A 20,678-nucleotide genomic window follows, 5' to 3' on the forward strand; every position below is an offset into this window, starting at 1 on the left:
TGTCTATTGAAGATCAGATCAAATTGTATGACCAATTTATGCAGAAATCCAGGTCATCCCAAAGGGTTCACATACATTTTGTTGCCACTGTGTTGGTATATGTTCTGAAGTGTATTTGTTCAGATTCAATGCCACTTTCATATGCAGCCGGTATAATTATGTTACAGGCCTTTGTCATTCTGTTTTTGTTTTTCTGCATATTCCTCAATTATTTTAGAGGGACATGTCTGCAGATATATTTACAGTAGATCTCTCAGATATAACTGGTGTTTTGTGGTGTCTTCCAACAGCTGCCTAACTTCCTGTTTGTTGTCTCAGGGGGACGCTCACGCTTGCCTGGACCATGAGCAATGAGTCTACCGTCTGGAACAACCTCACCGAGAACTCCACCGTAAGTCACTGCCAGAGCCCCTTCTGTGTGGGTTTTCTGCTAACTGACAGAGCTGACTGTTCTTCCTCTATTCTGCCTGAATGGCTGATAGAAGGAACATCCTGGGCTGGGACTGAAATGATTAAATCCCTGATCTAATCTTAAATTTAATTCCTCCTTAGAGAAATTATTTTCTGACGTCAGCAGTCAACACTGGGGTAACATGAATATTACTGAGTTTATGGTACAGACTACAGTTTTTAACCTTGGTTACTGCATGAACTGAAGCCTTTGTCACTGGTATTAAACATGCTTACAATAGCAGCATGCCTTTGTACAACAGTTGTACTGCTGCCCTTGAGCGGTTTGCATCTAACAATGCAATGGATGAATGAAGTCCCAAAAGTTTGTTTCTGAGGAAACTAGCTGGAGCGTTTCTAAGGCTTTTGTTTGGATAGTAGTCTATCAAAAGGGACTTTCTGGTTGTCTGATGCTTTTTCAATTAGCCCCACACAGCTTCTCTAGAGCCAAAGTGCCTTAACATGCTGTTGGCGGGGTGAAGGTTTACTGTCTGAAAGGAAGCTCCTACCTCTTTCTAAAGTTTTTAGGTAGACACATTTCTATCATATGGAAGTCCAACCTCCTTCAGAATGACCTTTTTGGTCGAACCTAAACTATGCGTTGAACAGCCAGCCTAAAATCTCCTCCCTGTTGTATTCAGCCACCATCAGAGCACCTTTTCCTGTCTTAGGTGCAGACAGATTAATAGCACAGGCCACAATTGATAAACTGCTCTGTGGCATTTATAGATTCACGGCGCACAAACCAGTGGGTGTAAATCAATGGCGTCAACCTGCATGCTGTAATTGGTAAGGTTATGCATCTGCACAGTGGATTGTTTGTATTTCTCATAGCGTGGTCTGTTTTTAACATCTGAAAGCTACTAGAGTTTTGATCACCCTTACCATACCTGGTCTTACACAATGGGCAGAAGTACAGTACCAGTCAAAAGTTTGGACTCACCTACTCATTCAAGTGGTTTTCTTTATTTTTTACATTGTAGAATAATAATGAAGACAGCAAAATTATGATATAACACATGGAATCATGTAGTAAGCAAAATATTAAATAAGTCAATTATATTTGAGAATCTTCAAAGTAGCCACCCTTTGCCTTGACAGCTTTGCACATTCTTGGCATTCTTTCAACCAGCTTCATGAGGTAGTCACCTGGAATTAATTTCCAACAGTCTTGAAGGAGTTCCCACATATGCTGAGCACTTGTTGGCTGCTTTTCCTTCACTGTGTGGTCCAACTCATCCCAACTATCTCAATTAGTTTGAGGTTGGGTGATTGTGGCGGCCAGGTCATCTGATGCAGCACTCCATCACTATCCTTGGTCAAATATGCTTTACACAGCCTGGAGGTGTGTTTTGGCTCATTGTCATGTTGAAAAACAAATGATAGTCCAACTAAGCGCAAACCAGATGGGATGGCGTATTGCTGCAGACTGCTGTGGTAGCCATGCTGGTTAAGTGTGCTTTGAATTCTAAAAAAATACAATTTAAAATTAAAATCACTGACAGTGTCACCAGCAAAGCACCATTACACCACCTCCTCCATGCTTCATGGTGGGAACCACAAATGCGGAGATCATCTGTTCACCTACTGTCTCACAAAGACATTGCGGTTGGAACCAAAAACCTCAAATTTGAACTCATCAGACCAAAGGACAGATTTACACCGGTCTAATGTCCATTGCTCGTGTTTCTTGGACCAAGCAAGTCTATTATTATCCTTTTACTAGCCATTTCTTTGCAGCAATTTGACCATGAAGGCCTGATTCATGCAGTCTTCTCTGAATAGTTGATGTTGAGATGTCTGTTACTTAAACTCTGTAGCATTTATTTGGGCTGCAATCTGCGGTGCAGTTAATTGCCAATTATCTGAGGCTGGTAACTCTAATGAACTTATCCTCTGCAGCAAAGGTAACTCTGGGTCTTCCTTTCCTGTGGCGGTCCTCATGAGAGCCAGTTTCATCATAGCGCCTGATGGCTTTTGACGGCACTTGAGAACTTCCAAAGTTCTTAATCTTCATGTCTTAAAGTGATGGACTGTCGTTTCTCTTCGATAATTTAAGCGGTTCTTGCCATAATATGGATTTGGTCCAAACCAGCAGGGATACCTTCTACGTCAACACTAGGACCAGCTGGCACAACTGGGGACGGCTATGGGAGAGTTTCTTCAGTCTCGAACATACATTGCCGTCAACTAGTGGAGGATACTCTGCAAATAGTTGCGCCAGCACAACAGCCCATTCAGCAACCCACTCAGGTCAGTGATACCCGTTTGTCCCTCCCCGGATAAATATGACAGCACCCCATCTAAATGCTGTGGCTTCCTACTTCAGTGCTCCCTCTTCTTTATGCACCAAAGGGGAGCCCCCACCACCTAGAGGTCCAAGATTGCCACGGTTATTTCTCTGACTGGGCGGGCTTTGGAATGGGCCATGGCTGCCTGGGAGAGAGGATGAGCTAGATTCATATGAGGGGTTCATGGATCTGTTCAAATGCATCTTCAAGCATCCCCCGAAGGGCATAGAGAGGGGTGAGTGCTTATTCCAATTACGTCAGGGGGACCAGACTGCTGCTGAGTACATGATCACCTTCCGGACAGTAGCAGCATCCAGCAGATGGAACGAGCCGGCGCTTCATATGCTATTCCAAAGAGGTCTGTGCGAGGAGGTCCAGATGGAATTGGTCTGTCGAGATGACAACCTCTTTGGACACACTCATTGCGATGGCCATCCATCTGGAGGACCTACTACGTGAGTGGAACTCTCATCACTTCTCTCCCTCCCTCAGAGAACACTCTGGATCAGAGCCTGAACCCATGGAGGTAGGGGTCTCACACCTTCCGGCTGCTGAACGATGCAGACGGGGGCTGTATTGTGGTCAAGGAGGGCACCAGTTCCAGCCGTGTCCGGTGCTTGCTAATCCGGGATCCACAAGAGCAGAGTGATGGTCACGTGATCTTCCACCTCATAGGACAGGAGTAAGTATTCCATCTTCATCACTTTCTACTAAACTCTCTGTTTGGTGTCCATCACACTAGTTGACTGTCCCTCATGTACATGTCTACAGCGTTTGTGGATTCCGGTGCCTTGATCAGACCCTTGCCTCCTCTCTTAACATCATCTCATACCCGTTCTCCTCTCCTTTCCCGGTTCAAGCCCTTGATAATCGGCCACTAGGATCCGGAATCTCTCACATCACCCAACCACTCATCCTCACCATTGAGTCCATTCATCAGGAGAATATCCTTCTTCATCACCAATTCACAAGATCATCCTCGGCCTCCCCTTGGCTTTAACGCCATAACCTCACCATCTCATGGTCGAGGATGAGAATCAGACTGGTCACCCGAATGCCAGAGGACCTGCTTCCCCATCCCATGTGGTTCCACCTCAGTTGCAAGTCCTGTGGTTTCCCTTCAGCCCAATATCCCGGAGGTATACCAGGACCTGCGGGAGGTATTCTCCAAGACCGGCGCCACCTGTCTTTCTACTCATCATCCCCTGGCACTGTGCCATCAACCTGCTGGCAGGGTCTGTGCCTCTGCACAGATGCATTTACCCTCTGTCAGTGGTTGAGACCCACGCCATGAATGATTACATCCAAGAGGCGCTCCAACAAGGTTTCATCTGCACGTCCACTTCTCCTGTGTTGGCTGGTTTCTTCTTCGTGGCCCCAAAAAATTGAAGGTTACGCCCATGTATTGAGTACATAGGAATCAACGCAATCACCGCAAAGTACCTTACCCTCTCCCGTTAGTGCCGGCAGCCATTGAACAGCTTCGCGAGGCCAGGTTCTTTACCAAACTGGACCTGAGGTGTGCATACAATTTCATCCGGTTCCAGGAGGGGGATGAGTAGAAGACTGCATTTAGCACGATGTCTGGTCACTATGCTATTTGGTTTAGCTAATGCTCTGTCAGTGTTCCAGGCATTCATTAATGAGGTGTTCAGGGACATGCTCGGACGCCAGGTGGTCGTGTATATCGATGACATCCTGGTCTACTAGGCTACCCTGGAGGATCACATCACTAACGTTCGAGCAGTCCTGGAACATCTCCTGGCTAACCACCTGTTCTTCAAGGCTGAGAAGTGCCAATTTCATCAGAAGGCTGTCTCCTTCTTAGGCTACAAAATCAGCCCGCAGGAAGTGAGGATGGATGACAAGAAGGTAGATGTGGTCAGGTCATGGCCTGTTCCAACCAACATAAAGGGGTTAACGGTTTTTGGGGTTTGCCAACTTCTACCTCCATTTCATCAGGAACTTCAGGTCTGTCACCTCTCCTCAAGGGTGGGCCCTGTAGGTTGGTGTGGAGCCCAGCAGCCAACAAGGCCTTCCGTTTACTGAAGGGACTTTTCACCAACACCCAGATCACACTCCCACTTCGCCTGCCCTGCAAGAAGCTGAGGCCCCGGTTTGTGGGGCCGTTCTGGAGGATCAACGAGGTGACGTACAGGTTACAGCTTTGCAGTGACTACCGTATCTCACTGTTTTTCATGTCTCCCTTTTCAGGCTGGTGGTTCCTGGTCCCCTAGCTGGACACCGAGGGGGGGGTCTGGCCTATGCCGTCAGATCTCTACTGGACTCCCGACTGTTGTGAGGGTCGGCTTCAGTACCTGGTGGACTGCTAGGGGTATAGCCCAGAGGAGCGGTGTTGGATTCCTGGTGGAGGACATTCTGGATCCCAACACCATCCGTGAATACCATCTTTTACCGACTGGCCCGCTCCTCGTCCTCGGGGCCATCCCTTTGGTCGGCGTCATCCTGCGGCTGGAGCCGCGCGCCAGGGTACTGACTCGTCTGCTCCTCCCCTCCGGCGTCACCGGTATACTAACCACCAGTCCTGGGATCCATCATTACACATACTTGTACGCCATGAGGCACACCTGGACTCTGTTACCTCACTTATTACCGCTCCTATATCTGGCACACCCTTAGGTTCCTTCCCCAGTCAGTATTGATCCTGTGTTTATGCAAAGATACTACTATGTTGTCTGGTTCCATGTTTGTTTTATTAAATGTTTCATCTGCTTCTTGTTTCAGTGTCTTCATTACAGCTATCTTCTGTATACCAACACTACCTTGTCACAACACAACTGATTGTCTCAAATGCATTAAGAAGGAAAGACATTTCACAAATTCCTTTTAAATTTACAGGAGTGCCTTTACAGGAGTGCCTTGTTAAATGCATTCCATACCTCATGAAGCTGGTTGATAGAATGACCAGAGTGTGCAAAACTGTCATCAAGGTAAAAGCTGGCTAATTTGAAGCATTTTAAGTATAAAATATTTTTGATTTAACACTTTTTTTTTTTGGTTACTACATGATTCCATATGTATTCAATATTATTGTACAATGTAGAAAATAGTAAAAATAAAGAAACCCTTGAATGAGTAGGTGTGTCCACTTTTGACTGGTACTGTATGTAGAGAGCAATTATTAAGCTCTAACAAGTAAAAGCAATTAAAAGGAGAACTGTTGCTGAGGAAAGTGTAGTGTTTTTTTTCTCTCTTCCATTTAGGCTTCCTGCTGCCTTGTCTCACATGAATAGCCTGATCATACAGAGATCAGGGGAGCAATTAGCCAGGAGGCCCTGCTACAAGTAGCTATACTCTGGGCTTTGATGTTCATGTGAGAAGGGGAAAAAAAACTCCTTCTCCACTTTACCCTACACACACAGCCTCAGTGGTCCCTGTCTCTCAGTAAACACCCATTCCTCTCGGGAACTTAGTCCTGCACTTAGCCTCAACCCCAGAACAATCAGCACACCTGTGCACCCAGGTGTCCCTCATCCTCTCCAATGTTTCTCCAGGGGGTCCCATTTGAGCCTGGTAAACAACAGAATGGTTACGTCCTACTGCTGGTGCTCCTGTCCATCTTCCTAGGGGGAACACTGGTCCTGCTGTCTGTCATCCTGATTGTCTCCAGACGCTGCTGTGATGGAGACCGCAGCTATAACAGGTCAGACCACTAGTCTGCATGGTTTAGTGATGTAGCTATGTATGTCTGAGTGAGATGGAGACCATCCAAATATTTGAATAGAAAGCCATGTTTATTCCATTACCATGCGCCTCTCCTTTCTGTACACAGCAGCACATAGAGGCAGAGGCAGCTGCAGGCTGGCCAGGGTAGAGTAGTGCTGACTGGTACAAATGATGAGTGTAATAAGATTTCATAGCAGCCATCGGCGGTGATTCATCTTGCGTCTCACACTGCTATAAGCTGTGGCTGCAGCCCTGTGAAACACACACACACACCGCAGGCAGAGCGCACAGAGGAAATGAAAGCACAGAGCCGGGCGGACAGAGAAATCCCTCAAGTCATTCTCTCACAGATAATATAGCACAAAGGAACCGCAGACGCACTGACAGACCTCCGCTGCTCTACTGCTCCAGTATAAGGCTGTGGTGGGGGGGTCAAAAACACTGCATTCAGGGCAATTAGCATATAGGGAATAAACAATTCCTCCCCTTCGAGACACGTATATGATTAGAACTGCAGATCATACATTTAATCTAGTAATATTTATTAGTAGAAAACCCGTCACAGGAGGTTGGTGCACCTTAATTGGGGAGGATGGGCTCGTGATATTGGCTGAGGTAGAATCAATGGAATGGAATCAAACACATGGTTTCCATTGCTCCGTTCCAGCCATTATTATGATCCATCCTCCCCTCAGCAGCCTCCACTGAAACCCATAGTATAGAACTGACATCCCATTCTCTATTGAAGAGGTCAGGAGGTTCCTTCTCCCTGAAGGTTTCCATGTCACCTGACATGATTTACATGTGCATTGATTCTACTGCTACTAGTCTGATTGACCTTGCAGTGAGAGTATCCTGGTCCTCTCTATGTGCTACTGTCAGCTGGCCTAAAGTTCTAAATGCATAGGAAACATCTCAAATCACACCTTATTCCCTATATAGGTCAAAAGTACTGCACTAAATAGAGACTAGCGTATGATTTGAGACACAGCCATAGACATCAGTGGTAATAATGTCTGTGCATTGATCTGCTCCTCTGTGCTGCAGTGCCAGCGACGACCCTGAGAAAACCAACACGACCTACACTGAGGCGTCTCAACCAGTCCATGGTGAGTGAGAGTCAAAACCATGTTTATCATTCTTCCGCACTTGGGAAAAGAATCTATAGCAGCCGAATAAAATAGAAACTTTTGCTCCGATGCAAATCATTTCTTTAAAGTCACTGTTTCGGCAGCTAGCTGCCATGTTTTCTCCCAAGAGCAGGGATAAAAGGTCATGCTCCTCTGATACGTAATCATGCGGTGTAAATACAAACATTTAGATGTGGGTTTTCTGAGGATCTCCGCTCTCTGCTGGGTATGATAATTCAGTAACACATTACATTCATTAAGCGAGACAAAGTACTTAAAGTGCCTTCAGAAAGTATTCCCACCCCTTTTACCACCTTTTGTTGTGTTACGAAGTGGGATTAAAATGGCTTTAAATGTCAGTTTTGTAAACGAACAAAATCATCTGTAATGTCAAAGTGGAAGAAAAATGTGAACATTTATAAAAAATATATATATTATAAATAAAAAGCTAATATAAAGAGTCTTGATTACATAAGTATTCAACCCCCTGAGTCAATAGATGTTAGAATCACATTACAGCTGTCAGTCTTTTGGGGGTAAATCTCTAAGAACTTTGCACACCTGGATTGTATACTGAACAAACATGTAAACTGTTGGTCCCATTTTACAAAACAGACATTTTGTAGAGAATTTGGCAGTACATCCAACCGGCCTCACAACCACAGACCACATGCAACCACGCCAGCCTGGGGCCTCCACATCCAGTGGGGGGTAGGGTGCTGAGGAAGATTTCTGCCTTTAATAAAGCCCTTTTCTGGGGATAAACTCATTCTGATTGGCTGGACCTGGCTCATGAGTGGTAGGATCTGGCTGCCAAGTGGCTGCACCAGTCATGTGAAATCCATAGATTAGGGCCTAATTCATTTATTTTCAGTTGACTGATTTCCTTATATGAACTGTAACTCAGTAAAATCTTTGAAATTGTTGTTTATTTTTGTTCAGTATACAATATTTGCACATTCTTTTAAAAATTCTTCAAGCTCTGCCATTGCTAGACAGCCCTGAGAATGGCTTGCCATAGATTTTCAAGCTGATTTAAGTCAAGTTCTGACTAGCTAGGCCACTCAGGAACATTCAGTGTTGTCTTGGTAGCAACTCCAGTGTATATATGGCCTTGGGTTTTAGGTTATTGTCCTGCTGAATGGTGAATTTGTCTCCCAGTGTCAGTTGGAAAGCAGACTGAAACAGGTTTTCCTCTAGAGTTTTATCTTTTAAAATCCAAAACAACTCCCTAGTCCTTGCCAATGACAAGCATTCCCATAACATGATGCAGTCAGCACCATGCTTGACAAAATGAAGACTGGTATTCAGTAACGTGTTGGATTTGCCCCTAACACTTTATTCAGGACATAAAGTCAGTTTTACTCAGTACCTTATTGCAAACAGGCTGCATATTTCAGAATATTTTTATTCTGTACATGCTTCCTTCTTTTCACTCTGTCATTTAAGCTTACTAATGTGGAGTAACAACAACGTTGTTGACCCATCCTCAGTTTTCTCCTATCACAGCCATTAAACTCTGTAACTGTTTTAAAATCACCGTTGGCCTCATGGTGAAATCATAAAGTGGTTTCTTTCCTCTCCAACAACTAAGTTAGAAAAACGCCTGTATCTTTGTAGGGACTGGGTAGCCTAGTGGTTAGAGCGTTGGACTAGTAACCGGAAGGTTGCGAGTTCAAACCCCCGAGCTGACAAGGTAAAAATCTGTCGTTCTGCCCCTGAACAGGCAGTTAACCCACTGTTCCCAGGCCGTCATTGAAAATAAGAATTTGTTCTTAACTGACTTGCCTGGTTAAATAAAGGTAAAATTAAAAAATTACAATTAAATATTGATTCAAAGTGCAATGAATAACTTCCCCATGCTCAAGGGGATATTCAATATCTGACTTTTTTATTTATACCCCATCTACCAATAGGTGCCCTTCTTTGCAAGGCATTGGAAAACCTCCCAGGTCTTTGTGGTTGAATCTGTTTTTGAAATGCACTGCTCGACTGAGGAACTTTACAGATAATTGTATGTGTGGGGTACAAAAGATGAGGTAGTCTTAAAAAAAAAATCATGCCACTAGAGTAGATTACCACCGCCCCACTGAAATCTATACTGAACAAAAATATAAATGCAACAATTGAAAAGATTTTACTGAGTTACAGTTCATATAAGAAAATCAGTCAATTGAAATAAATTCATTAGGCCCTAATCTATGGATTTCACATGACTGGGAATACAGATATACACCTGTTGGTCACTGATACAGTTGACGTCAGAAGTTTACATACACTTAGGTTGGAGTCATTAAAACTTGTTTTTCAGTCACTCCACAAATGTCTTGTTAACCAACTATAGTTTTGGCAAGTCGGTTCGGAAATCTACTTTGTTCATGACACAAGTAATTTTTCCAACAATTGTTTACAGACAGATTATTTCACTTATCATTCACTGTATCAAAATTCCAGTGGATCAGAAGTTTACATACACTAAGTTGACTGTGCCTTTAAACCGCTTGGAAAAATTCCAGAAAATGATGTCATGGCTTTAGAAGCTTCTGATTGGCTAATTGACATAATTTGAGTCAATTGGAGGTGTACCTGTGGATGTATTTCAAGGCCGACCTTCAAACTCAGTGCCTCTTTGCTTGACATCAGGGGAAAATCAAAAGAAATCAGCCAAGACCTCAGAAAAAAAATTATAGACCTCCACTAGTCTGGTTCATCCTTGGGCACAATTTCCAAACGCCTGAAGGTACCACGTTTTTCTGTACAAACAACAGTACGCAAGTATAAATACCATGGAACCAAGCAGCCGTCATATCGCTCAGGAAGGAGACGTGTTATGTCTCCTAGAGATGAACGTACTTTGGTGTGAAAAGTGCAAATCAATCCCAGGACAACAGCAGACTACCTTGTGAAGATGCTGGAGGAAACAGGTACAAAAGTATCTATATCCACAGTAAAACAAGTCCTAAATCGACATAACCTGAAAGGCCGCTCAGCAAGGAAGAAGCCACTGCTCCAAAACCACCATAAAAAAGCCAGACTACGGTTTGCAACTGCACATGGGGACAAAGATCACACTTTTTGGAGAAATGTCCTCTGGTCTGATGAAACAAAAATAGAACTGTTTGGCCATAATGACCATTGTTATGTTTGGAGGAAAAAGTGTGAAGCTTGTAAGCTGAAGAACACCAGCCTACAAACCTGAATCAATTACACCAGCTCTGTCAGGAGGAATGGGCCAAAATTCACCCAATTTATTGTGGGAAGCTTGTGGAAGGCTACCTGAAACGTTTGACCCAAGTTAAACAATTTAAAGGCAATGCTACCAAATACTAATTGAGTGTATGTAAACTTCTGACCCACTGGGAATGCGATAAAATAAATAAAAGCTGAAATAAATCATTCTCTCTACTATTATTTTGACATTTCACATTCTTAAAATAAAGTGGTGATCCTAACTGACCTAAGACATGGAATTGTCAGGAATTGTGAGAAACTGAGTTTAAATGTATTTGGCTAAGGTGTATGTAAACTTCCGACTTCAACTGTACCTTTAAAAGAAAAGTAGGGGCGTGGATCAGAAAACCAGTCCGTATCTGGTGTGACCACCATTTACCTCATGCAGCCTGACATCTCCTTCGCAGAGCGTTGATCAGGCGGTTGATTGTGGAATGTTGTCCCAATCTTCTTCAATGACTTTGCAATGTTGCTTTATATTGGGCAGGAACATGCTGTCGTACACATCGAACCAGAGCATCCCAAATATGTCTGGTGAGTATATAAGCCTTGGAAGAACTGGGACATTTTAAACTTCCAGGATTTGGGTTCAGATCCTTGGGACATGGAGCTGTGCATTATCATGCTGAAACTTGAGGTGATGGCGGCGGATGAATGGCATGACAATGGGCCTCAGGATCTCGTCATGGTATCTCTGTGCATTCAAATTGCCATTGATAAAATGCAATTGTGTTCATTGTATGTAGCTTATGCCTGCCCATACCATAACCCCACTGCCACCATGGGGAACTCTGTTCACAATGTTGACATGACCAAACCGCTCGCCACAAAACGCCATACACGTGGTCTGCGGTTGTGAGGCCAGTTGGTCGTACTGTCAAATTCTCTAAAACGACGTTGGAGGCGATTTATGGTAGAGAAATGAACATTCCATTTTCTGGCCATAGCTCTGGTGGACATTCCAGCAGTCAGCAAGCCAATTGCACACTCTCTCAAAACTTGAGACGTCTGTGGTATTGTGTTGTGACACAACTGTACATTTTAGAGTGGACTTTTATTGTCCCCCGCACAAGGTGCACCTGTGTAATGATCATGTTGTTTAATCAGCTTTTTGATATGCCACAACTGTCAGGTGGATGGAATATCTTGGCGAAGGAGAAATGCTCACTAACAGGGATGTAAACAAATTTGTGCACAACATTTTAGAGAATTAGGCTTTTGTGCGTATGGAACATTTCTGGGATCTTTTATTTCAGCTCATGAAACATGGGACCAACACTTTACATGTTGCGTTTATGTTTCTGTTCTGTGTATTTAGGCTTGCCATAACAAAAGGGTTGAATACTTATTGACTCAAGACATTTTAGCTTTAATTATTTAATTTGTAAACATTTCTAAAAACATAACTCCACTTTGACGTTATGGAGTATTGTGTATAAGCCAGTGACACAAAACATCTCAATTAAAACCATTTTAAATTCAGGCTGTAACAACAAATTGAAGAAAAAGTCAAGGGGTGTGAATACTTTCTGAAGGCTCTGTCCCTAATAAAAAATACATTTACTACACTATCAGATCTGTTGTCTCTGAATATATTAGAACAAGCACAGCTCCATTTAGAATACATAAAATACTAGACATAGACACATTTGCATGACAACAAGACAATAGTAAATGAGGCTGTGGTGCTGTTCTTCCACCAGACCTTTAACTCTCCCTCTATACACCCCACTCTCCCCCAGCAGAGATCACCATCCGGGTCGACGAGTCAGACTGCCTGTCGGCCGCCAGCTCCCACGTGGACATGGAGACGGAGCGCTTCCTGTCCACGGGCACCCAGGGCGGACGCCGGGTCTCCTTCAACGAGGCGGCGCTCTTCAACCACGGCAGGAAGGCCCTGGATAAAGGCCGCAGGTCAGACAGATCCAGACGCCCACTCACTCCCCCGCACTAGACCACGTTGAATATGCTCATATTCTGCGCTACAAGACAATGACTGCCTTGGCAATAAAGTGTTTGTTTTAAAAATCTGTGAGAAGATTGGCGCATAGTTTGTTACATTGGAAGACATTATGGAGACAACTGTGTAATACATTATAAAGGCAGTTTTAAAAGTGTTTTTTATGGATGGTTTTATTACAGGATAATTATAGGGACTGATGCTCTGAAAATGGATTATACACATTCATAGAAAGGGTTTCCAAAATGCAGACATACTCGTGTTGCATAATTGTGCAATGTAGCCCACTTTAGCTATAGGATGTGGGTCTGTAACCCACGAGTTTGACAGAAATGTACTATTTACTGTTCTGATTACATTGGTAACCAGTTTATAATGGCAATTGGGCACCTCAGGGGTTTGTGACATACAGTGCCTTGCGAAAGTATTCGGCCCCCTTGAACTTTGCGACCTTTTGCCACATTTCAGGCTTCAAACATAAAGATATAAAACTGTATTTTTTTGTGAAGAATCAACAACAAGTGAGACACAATCATGAAGTGGAACGACATTTATTGGATATTTCAAACTTTTTTAACAAATCAAAAACTGAAAAATTGGGCGTGCAAAATTATTCAGCCCCCTTAAGTTAATACTTTGTAGCGCCACCTTTTGCTGCGATTACAGCTGTAAGTCGCTTGGGGTATGTCTCTATCAGTTTTGCACATCGAGAGACGGAAGTTTTTCCCATTCCTCCTTGCAAAACAGCTCGAGCTCAGTGAGGTTGGATGGAGAGCATTTGTGAACAGCAGTTTTCAGTTCTTTCCACAGATTCTCGATTGGATTCAGGTCTGGACTTTGACTTGGCCATTCTAACACCTGGATATGTTTATTTTTGAACCATTCCATTGTAGATTTTTCTTTATGTTTTGGATCATTGTCTTGTTGGAAGACAAATCTCTGTCCCAGTCTCAGGTCTTTTGCAGACTCCATCAGGTTTTCTTCCAGAATGGTCCTGTATTTGGCTCCATACATCTTCCCATCAATTTTAACCATCTTCCCTGTCCCTGCTGAAGAAAAGCAGGCCCAAACCATGATGCTGCCACCACCATGTTTGACAGTGAGGATGGTGTGGTCAGTGTGATGAGCTGTGTTTCTTTTACGCCAAACATAACGTTTTGCATTGTTGCCAAAAAGTTCAATTTTGGTTTCATCTGACCAGAGCACCTTCTTCCACATGTTTGGTGTGTCTCCCAGGTGGCTTGTGGCAAACTTTAAACAACACTTTTTATGGATATCTTTAAGAAATGGCTTTCTTCTTGCCACTCTTCCATAAAGGCCAGAATTGTGCAATATATGACTGATTTGTTGTCCTATGGACAGAGTCTCCCACCTCAGCTGTAGATCTCTGCAGTTCATCCAGAGTGATCATGGGCCTCTTGGCTGCATCTCTGATCAGTCTTCTCCTTGTATGAGCTGAAAGTTTAGGGGACGGCCAGGTCTTGGTAGATTTGCAGTGGTCTGATACTCCTTCCATTTCAATATTATCGCTTGCACAGTGCTCCTTGGGATGTTTAAAGCTTGGGAAATCTTTTTGTATCCAAATCCGGCTTTAAACTTCTTCACAACAGTATCTCGGACCTGCCTGGTGTGTTCCTTGTTCTTCATGATGCTCTCTGCGCTTTTAACGGACCTCTAAGACTATCACAGTGCAGGTTCATTTATACGGAGACTTGATTAAACACAGGTGGATTGTATTTATCATCATTAATCATTTAGGTCAACATTGGATCATTCAGAGATCCTCACTGAACTGAATAATTTTGCATGACAAATTTTTTTAGTTTTTGATTTGTTAAAAAAGTTTGAAATATCCAATAAATGTTGTTCCACTTCATGATTGTGTCCCACTTGTTGTTGATTCTTCACAAAAAAATACAGTTTTATATCTTTATGTTTGAAGCCTGAAATGTGGCAAAAGGTCGCAAAGTTCAAGGGTGGCGAATACTTTCGCAAGGCACTGTATGTCCAATATATGACGGCTAATGACTGTGTCCAGGCACTCAGTGTTGCGTCGTGCATAAGAACAGCCCTTATCCATGTTATATTGGCCATAACCACACCTCTGGCCTTATTGCTTAAATGTATTATGTATGGTAACTAAGCTCTGTGTGCTCTCTCTTTCTGACTGTCCGGGTTCTTTGCATGAGCCCCACCTCATTCTGATATGCAAATTAAGTTGAGAGATTCTGTAGGGCAAAATACATATTACAGCTGAGCCTTCAGTTTGAAGTGAGAAAATCTGTTTTTTTTATCACTTGAAAATTAACACAGCTCAGTAACTGCACCCATGATCCATCAGCATTCTCTATTCACCATCTCTCCCTAAACTAATATTCTCTGATTCTGGTCCCAGGAACCTACAGTGTGTGCAAGCTTTTTTTCCAGCCCAGTACTAAAACCTTCCAACAAAGGAAACGATCTAATCAGGTGTAGTGATAGCTGAGAACAAAATACTTCACTCCTTGTGGCTCCCGAGGACGAGGATAGAAGAAGATTCCTTGCAAGGGATTGCACAATAGCATTTATATTGCATCAGCCTTGAACTCTCTGAACTGTTTCTCAACTGTGTTCCACCTCAGGTACACGTTGACTGAGGGTGACTTCCACCACCTGAAGAATGCGCGACTCACACACCTCCACATCCCGCCCCTGGCCCTCAAGATCGTCACCATCCACGAGTGTGAGTCATCAGAGATCAGCATCGCCATGACGACCCGCCCCGCCGCCAAGTCCAGCCTTTCCATCTTCCAGGTGACAGCCGTGCTGCTATTAGCATTGATACATCATTAGTCATGACTTAACCAATTAGGCCATCCATCAATGTGGGTCCCACAGCGTGTTTCAGCCCTATCAGATACAGCCCATGGATCATTCTGCCTCCTCTTTCCAATGAGACATATACATTGATTTAGCCTTTAACTGAGGTTTCTCAATCATTATGTGTATAGCCGGCACTGTGTGCCCTGCGTCCCCTACCCCAGACAGCGTTGACCAGTCTGAGTGTCAGTCCCAGCTCAGCCCTCCCTGGGGACACCCTCAACTCGGTGGTGGACTCCAGCTTCAGTGAGAGTTCCCTGGTCCCGGGACCCAAGGAGCCCAGCAGCAGCAGCGTGAGTCACTTTCCATCTAATCTAATATCTAATCTAATATCTAATCTAATATCTAATATCTAATATAATCTATCCATCTATCCACCCACCCACCCACCCACCCACCGAACCAATCAATCAATCAATCAATCAATTGTTATCTACAGTATTAAACACTACGTTAAGCAACTCAGTTATTCCCTCATCATCACATAAAGGGTATATCTACAGTGCCTTCAGAAAGTGTTCACCCCCTTGACACATTTTGTTGTGTCACAGCCTAAATTTGAATTGTATTAAAAATATATTTTTTTATCACCAGCCTACACACATAACCCATAATGTCAGTGGAATTTTATTTATTTATTTAATTTTTAATTTTTTTAAAGAATTCAATGCCTAAATAAGTTCAGGAGTAAAAAGTCACATAATAAGTTGCTTGGACTCACTTCGTGTGCAATAATAGTGTTTAATGACTACCTCATCTATGTACACCAAACATACAATTATCTGTGAGGTCCCTCAGTTTATCAGTGATTTCAAACACAGATTCAACCACAAAGACCAGGGAGGTTTTCCAATGCCTCGCTAAGAAGGGCACCTATTGGTGTTTGGGTAAAAATAAATAAAGCCGACATTGAATATCCCTTTGAACATTGACGTTATTAATTACACTTTGGATGGTGTATCAATACACCCAGTCTCTGCAAAAATACAGGCGTCCGTCCTAACTCAGTTACCGAAGAGGAAGGAAACTGCTCAGAGATTTCACCATGGGGCCAATGACTTTAAACAGTTACAAAGTGTAATGGCTGTGATAGGAGATAACTGAGAATGAATCAACAACATTGTAGTTACCCCACCATACTAACCTAATAGACCCTTTCTGTGTTTGTAAACATTGCCACACGAGGGTGATGCGCTTAAGTTGATGGCAGAACAAGAGGGAGTTCATTATACAGTGCCTTGCGAAAGTATTCGGCCCCCTTGAACTTTGCGACCTTTTGCCACATTTCAGGCTTCAAACATAAAGATATAAAACTGTATTTTTTTCTGAAGAATCAACAACAAGTGGGACACAATCATGAAGTGGAACGACATTTATTTGATATTTAAAACTTTTTTAACAAATCAAAAACTGAAAAATTGGGCGTGCAAAATTATTCAGCCCCTTTACTTTCAGTGCAGCAAACTCTCTCCAGAAGTGCAGTCAAATCAAATCAAATTTTATTTGTCACATACACATGGTTAGCAGATGTTAATGCGAGTGTAGCGAAATGCTTGTGCTTCTAGTTTATTCTAGCTTGTGCTTCAGTAATAACCAACAAGTAATCTAACTAACAATTCCAAAACTAATTTCTTATACACAGTGTAAGGGGATAAAGAATATGTACATAAAGATATGAATGAGTGATGGTACAGAGCAGCATAGGCAAGATACAGTAGATGGTATCGAGTACAGTATATACATATGAGATGAGTATGTAAACAAAGTGGCATAGTTAAAGTGGCTAGTGATACATGTATTACATAAGGATGCAGTCGATGATATAGAGTACAGTATATACGTATACATATGAGATGAATAATGTAGGGTAAGTAACATTATATAAGGTAACATTGTTTAAAGTGGCTAGTGATATATTTACATCCTTTCCCATCAATTCCCATTATTAAAGTGGCTGGAGTTGAGTCAGTGTCAGTGTGTTGGCAGCAGCCACTCAATGTTAGTGGTGGCTGTTTAACAGTCTGATGGCCTTGAGATAGAAGCTGTTTTTCAGTCTCTCGGTCCCAGCTTTGATGCACCTGTAGTGACCTCGCCTTCTGGATGATAGCGGGGTGAACAGGCAGTGGCTCGGGTGGTTGATGTCCTTGATGATCTTTATGGCCTTCCTGTGACATCGGGTGGTGTAGGTGTCCTGGAGGGCAGGTAGTTTGCCCCGGTGATGCGTTGTGCAGACCTCACTACCCTCTGGAGAGCCTTACGGTTGAGGGCGGAGCAGTTGATACAGCCCGCCAGGATGCTCTCGATTGTGCATCTGTAGAAGTTTGTGAGTGCTTTTGGTGACAAGCCGAATTTCTTCAGCCTCCTGAGGTTGAAGAGGCGCTGCTGCGCCTTCTTCACGATGCTGTCTGTGTGAGTGGACCAATTCAGTTTGTCTGTGATGTGTATGCCGAGGAACTTAAAACTTGCTACCCTCTCCACTACTGTTCCATCGATGTGGATAGGGGGGTGTTCCCTCTGCTGTTTCCTGAAGTCCACAATCATCTCCTTAGTTTTGTTGACGTTGAGTGTGAGGATCTCTGAATGATCCAATGTTGACCTAAATGACTAATGATGATAAATACAATTCACCTGTGTGTAATCAAGTCTCCGTATAAATGCACCTGCACTGCGATAGTCTCAGAGGTCCGTTAAAAGTGCAGAGAGCATCATGAAGAACAAGGAACACACCAGGCAGGTCCGAGATACTGTTGTGAAGAAGTTTAAAGCCGGATTTGGATACAAAAAGATTTCCCAAGCTTTAAACATCCCAAGGAGCACTGTGCAAGCGATAATATTGAAATAAAAGGAGTATCAGACCACTGCAAATCTACCAAAGACACACCAAACATGTGGAAGAAGGTGCTCTGGTCAGATGAAACCAAAATTGAACATTTTGGCAACAATGCAAAACGTTATGTTTGGCGTAAAAGCAACACAGCGCATCACCCTGAACACACCATCCCCACTGTCAAACATGGTGGTGGCAGCATCATGGTTTGGGCCTGCTTTTCTTCAGCAGGGACAGGGAAGATGGTTAAAATTGATGGGAAGATGGATGGAGCCAAATACAGGACCATTCTGGAAGAAAACCTGATGGAGTCTGCAAAAGACCTGAGACTGGGACAGAGATTTGTCTTCCAACAAGACAATGATCCAAAACATAAAGCAAAATCTACAATGGAATGGTTCAAAAATAAACATATCCAGGTGTTAGAATGGCCAAGTCAAAGTCTAGACCTGAATCCAATCGAGAATCTGTGGAAAGAACTGAAAACTGCTGTTCACAAATGCTCTCCATCCAACCTCACTGAGCTCGAGCTGTTTTGCAAGGAGGAATGGGAAAAAATTTCAGTCTCTCGATGTGCAAAAATGATAGAGACATACCCCAAGCGACTTACAGCTGTAATCGCAGCAAAAGTTGGCGCTACATAGTATTAACTTAAGGGGGCTGAATAATTTTGCACGCCCAATTTTTCAGTTTTTGATTTGTTAAAAAAGTTTGAAATATCCAATAAATGTCGTTCCACTTCATGATTGTGTCCCACTTGTTGTTGATTCTTCACAAAAAAATACAGTTTTATATCTTTATGTTTGAAGCCTGAAATGTGGCAAAAGGTCGCAAAGTTCAAGGGGGCCAAATACTTTCGCAAGGCACTGTAGGTCTCTATTTACATGTGTGATGTGCACTCATAAGCAACAACTTGGATTGTAAGGCTGGTATGAATGTTCTGCTTAATATAATGTTTGTCATCATCAAGTCAACTGCATTATTCTTAAAAACACATCAACTTCAACCAGTAAAATGGATCTTTGCCTAGCTTTTGCTACATCCTATATCGATGAGAGTTAGCATTCTAGCTAACAACTGCTGCATCCAAAATAGTTATTTTGCAAAGATCACAATCAAATACACTGCTGGTCAAAAGTTTTAGAACACCTACTCATTCAAATTTTCTTATTTTTACTATTTTCTACATTTTAGAATAATAGTGAAGACATCAAAACTATGAAATAACACATATGGAATCCTGTAGTAACCAAAAAAGTGTTTAAAAAAAATCAAAATATATTTTCTATTTGAGATTCTTCCAATAACCACCCTTTGCCTTAATGACAGGTTTGCACACTCTTGGCATTCTCTCAACCAGCTTCGTGAGGTAATCACCTGGAATGCATTTCAATTAACAGGTGTGCTTTGTTAAAAGTTAATTTGTGGAATTTCTTTCCTTCTTCATGCGTTTGAGCCAATCAGTTGTCTTGTGACAAGGTAGGGATGGTATACAGAAGATAGCCCTATTTGGTAAAAGACCAAGTCTATATTATGGTAAGACCAGCTCAAATAAGCAAAGAGAAACGACAACATCATTACTTTAAGACATGAAGGTCAGTCAGTATGGAGAATTTAAAGAACTTTGAAATTTCTTCAAGTGAAGTCACAAAAACCATCAAGCGCTATGACGAAACTGTCTCTCATGAGGACCGCCACAGGAATGGAAGACCCAAAGTTACCTCTGCTGCAGAAGATAAGTTCATTAGAGTTACCAGCCTCAGAAATTGCAGCCCAAGTAAATGCTTCACAGAGTTCAAGTAACAGACACATCTCAACATAAACTGTTCAGAGTAGACTGTGTGAATCTGTCCTTCAAATTGCTGCAAAAAACACTACTGAAGGACACCAATAATAAGAAAAGACTTGCTTGAGCCAAGAAACACGAGCAATTGATATTAGACAGGTGGAAATCTGTCCTTGGTCTGATGAGTCCAATTTGGAGATTTTTGGTTCCAACCGTCGTGTCTTCGTGAGACACGTTATGTGTGAAAGGATGGTCTCCGCATGTGTTTTTCCCACCGTAAAGCATGGAGCAGATGTTATGGTGTGGGGGTGCTTTGCTGGTAACATTGTATGTGATTTATTTAGAATTCAAGGCACATTTAACCAGCATGGCTACCACAGCATTCTGCAGAAATACACCATCCCATCTGGTTTGCGCTTAGTGGGACGATCATTTGTTTTTCAGGACAATGACCCAA

General features: G+C 42.8%; 1 protein-coding gene and 1 long non-coding RNA gene across 5 annotated transcripts in view; both read left to right on the forward strand.

The window, feature by feature from the left end:
* LOC135512752 (voltage-dependent calcium channel beta subunit-associated regulatory protein-like) overlaps positions 1-20,678 on the forward strand; it is a 57,298-nt gene that overhangs the window by 22,544 nt on the left and 14,076 nt on the right. For 3 of the 4 annotated variants that reach the window (XM_064935094.1, XM_064935093.1, XM_064935095.1), the window contains 6 exons: positions 319-391; positions 6,257-6,405; positions 7,476-7,537; positions 12,532-12,703; positions 15,371-15,542; positions 15,740-15,901. In XM_064935094.1, coding sequence (XP_064791166.1) covers positions 344-391; positions 6,257-6,405; positions 7,476-7,537; positions 12,532-12,703; positions 15,371-15,542; positions 15,740-15,901 — 765 coding nt within the window. In that variant the 5' untranslated portion in view covers positions 319-343. The remainder of the gene's footprint in view (positions 1-318; positions 392-6,256; positions 6,406-7,475; positions 7,538-12,531; positions 12,704-15,370; positions 15,543-15,739; positions 15,902-20,678) is intronic. The other variant, XM_064935096.1, reaches the window with a different exon arrangement.
* On the forward strand, positions 2,398-5,442 carry LOC135512753 (uncharacterized). The gene is made up of 3 exons (XR_010451452.1): positions 2,398-2,976; positions 3,234-3,423; positions 4,956-5,442. It is a non-coding gene; the product is annotated as an uncharacterized LOC135512753 (long non-coding RNA).

Source organism: Oncorhynchus masou, chromosome 24 (assembly GCF_036934945.1).
Source record: "Oncorhynchus masou masou isolate Uvic2021 chromosome 24, UVic_Omas_1.1, whole genome shotgun sequence".
Taxonomy (NCBI): Eukaryota; Metazoa; Chordata; class Actinopteri; order Salmoniformes; family Salmonidae; genus Oncorhynchus; species Oncorhynchus masou.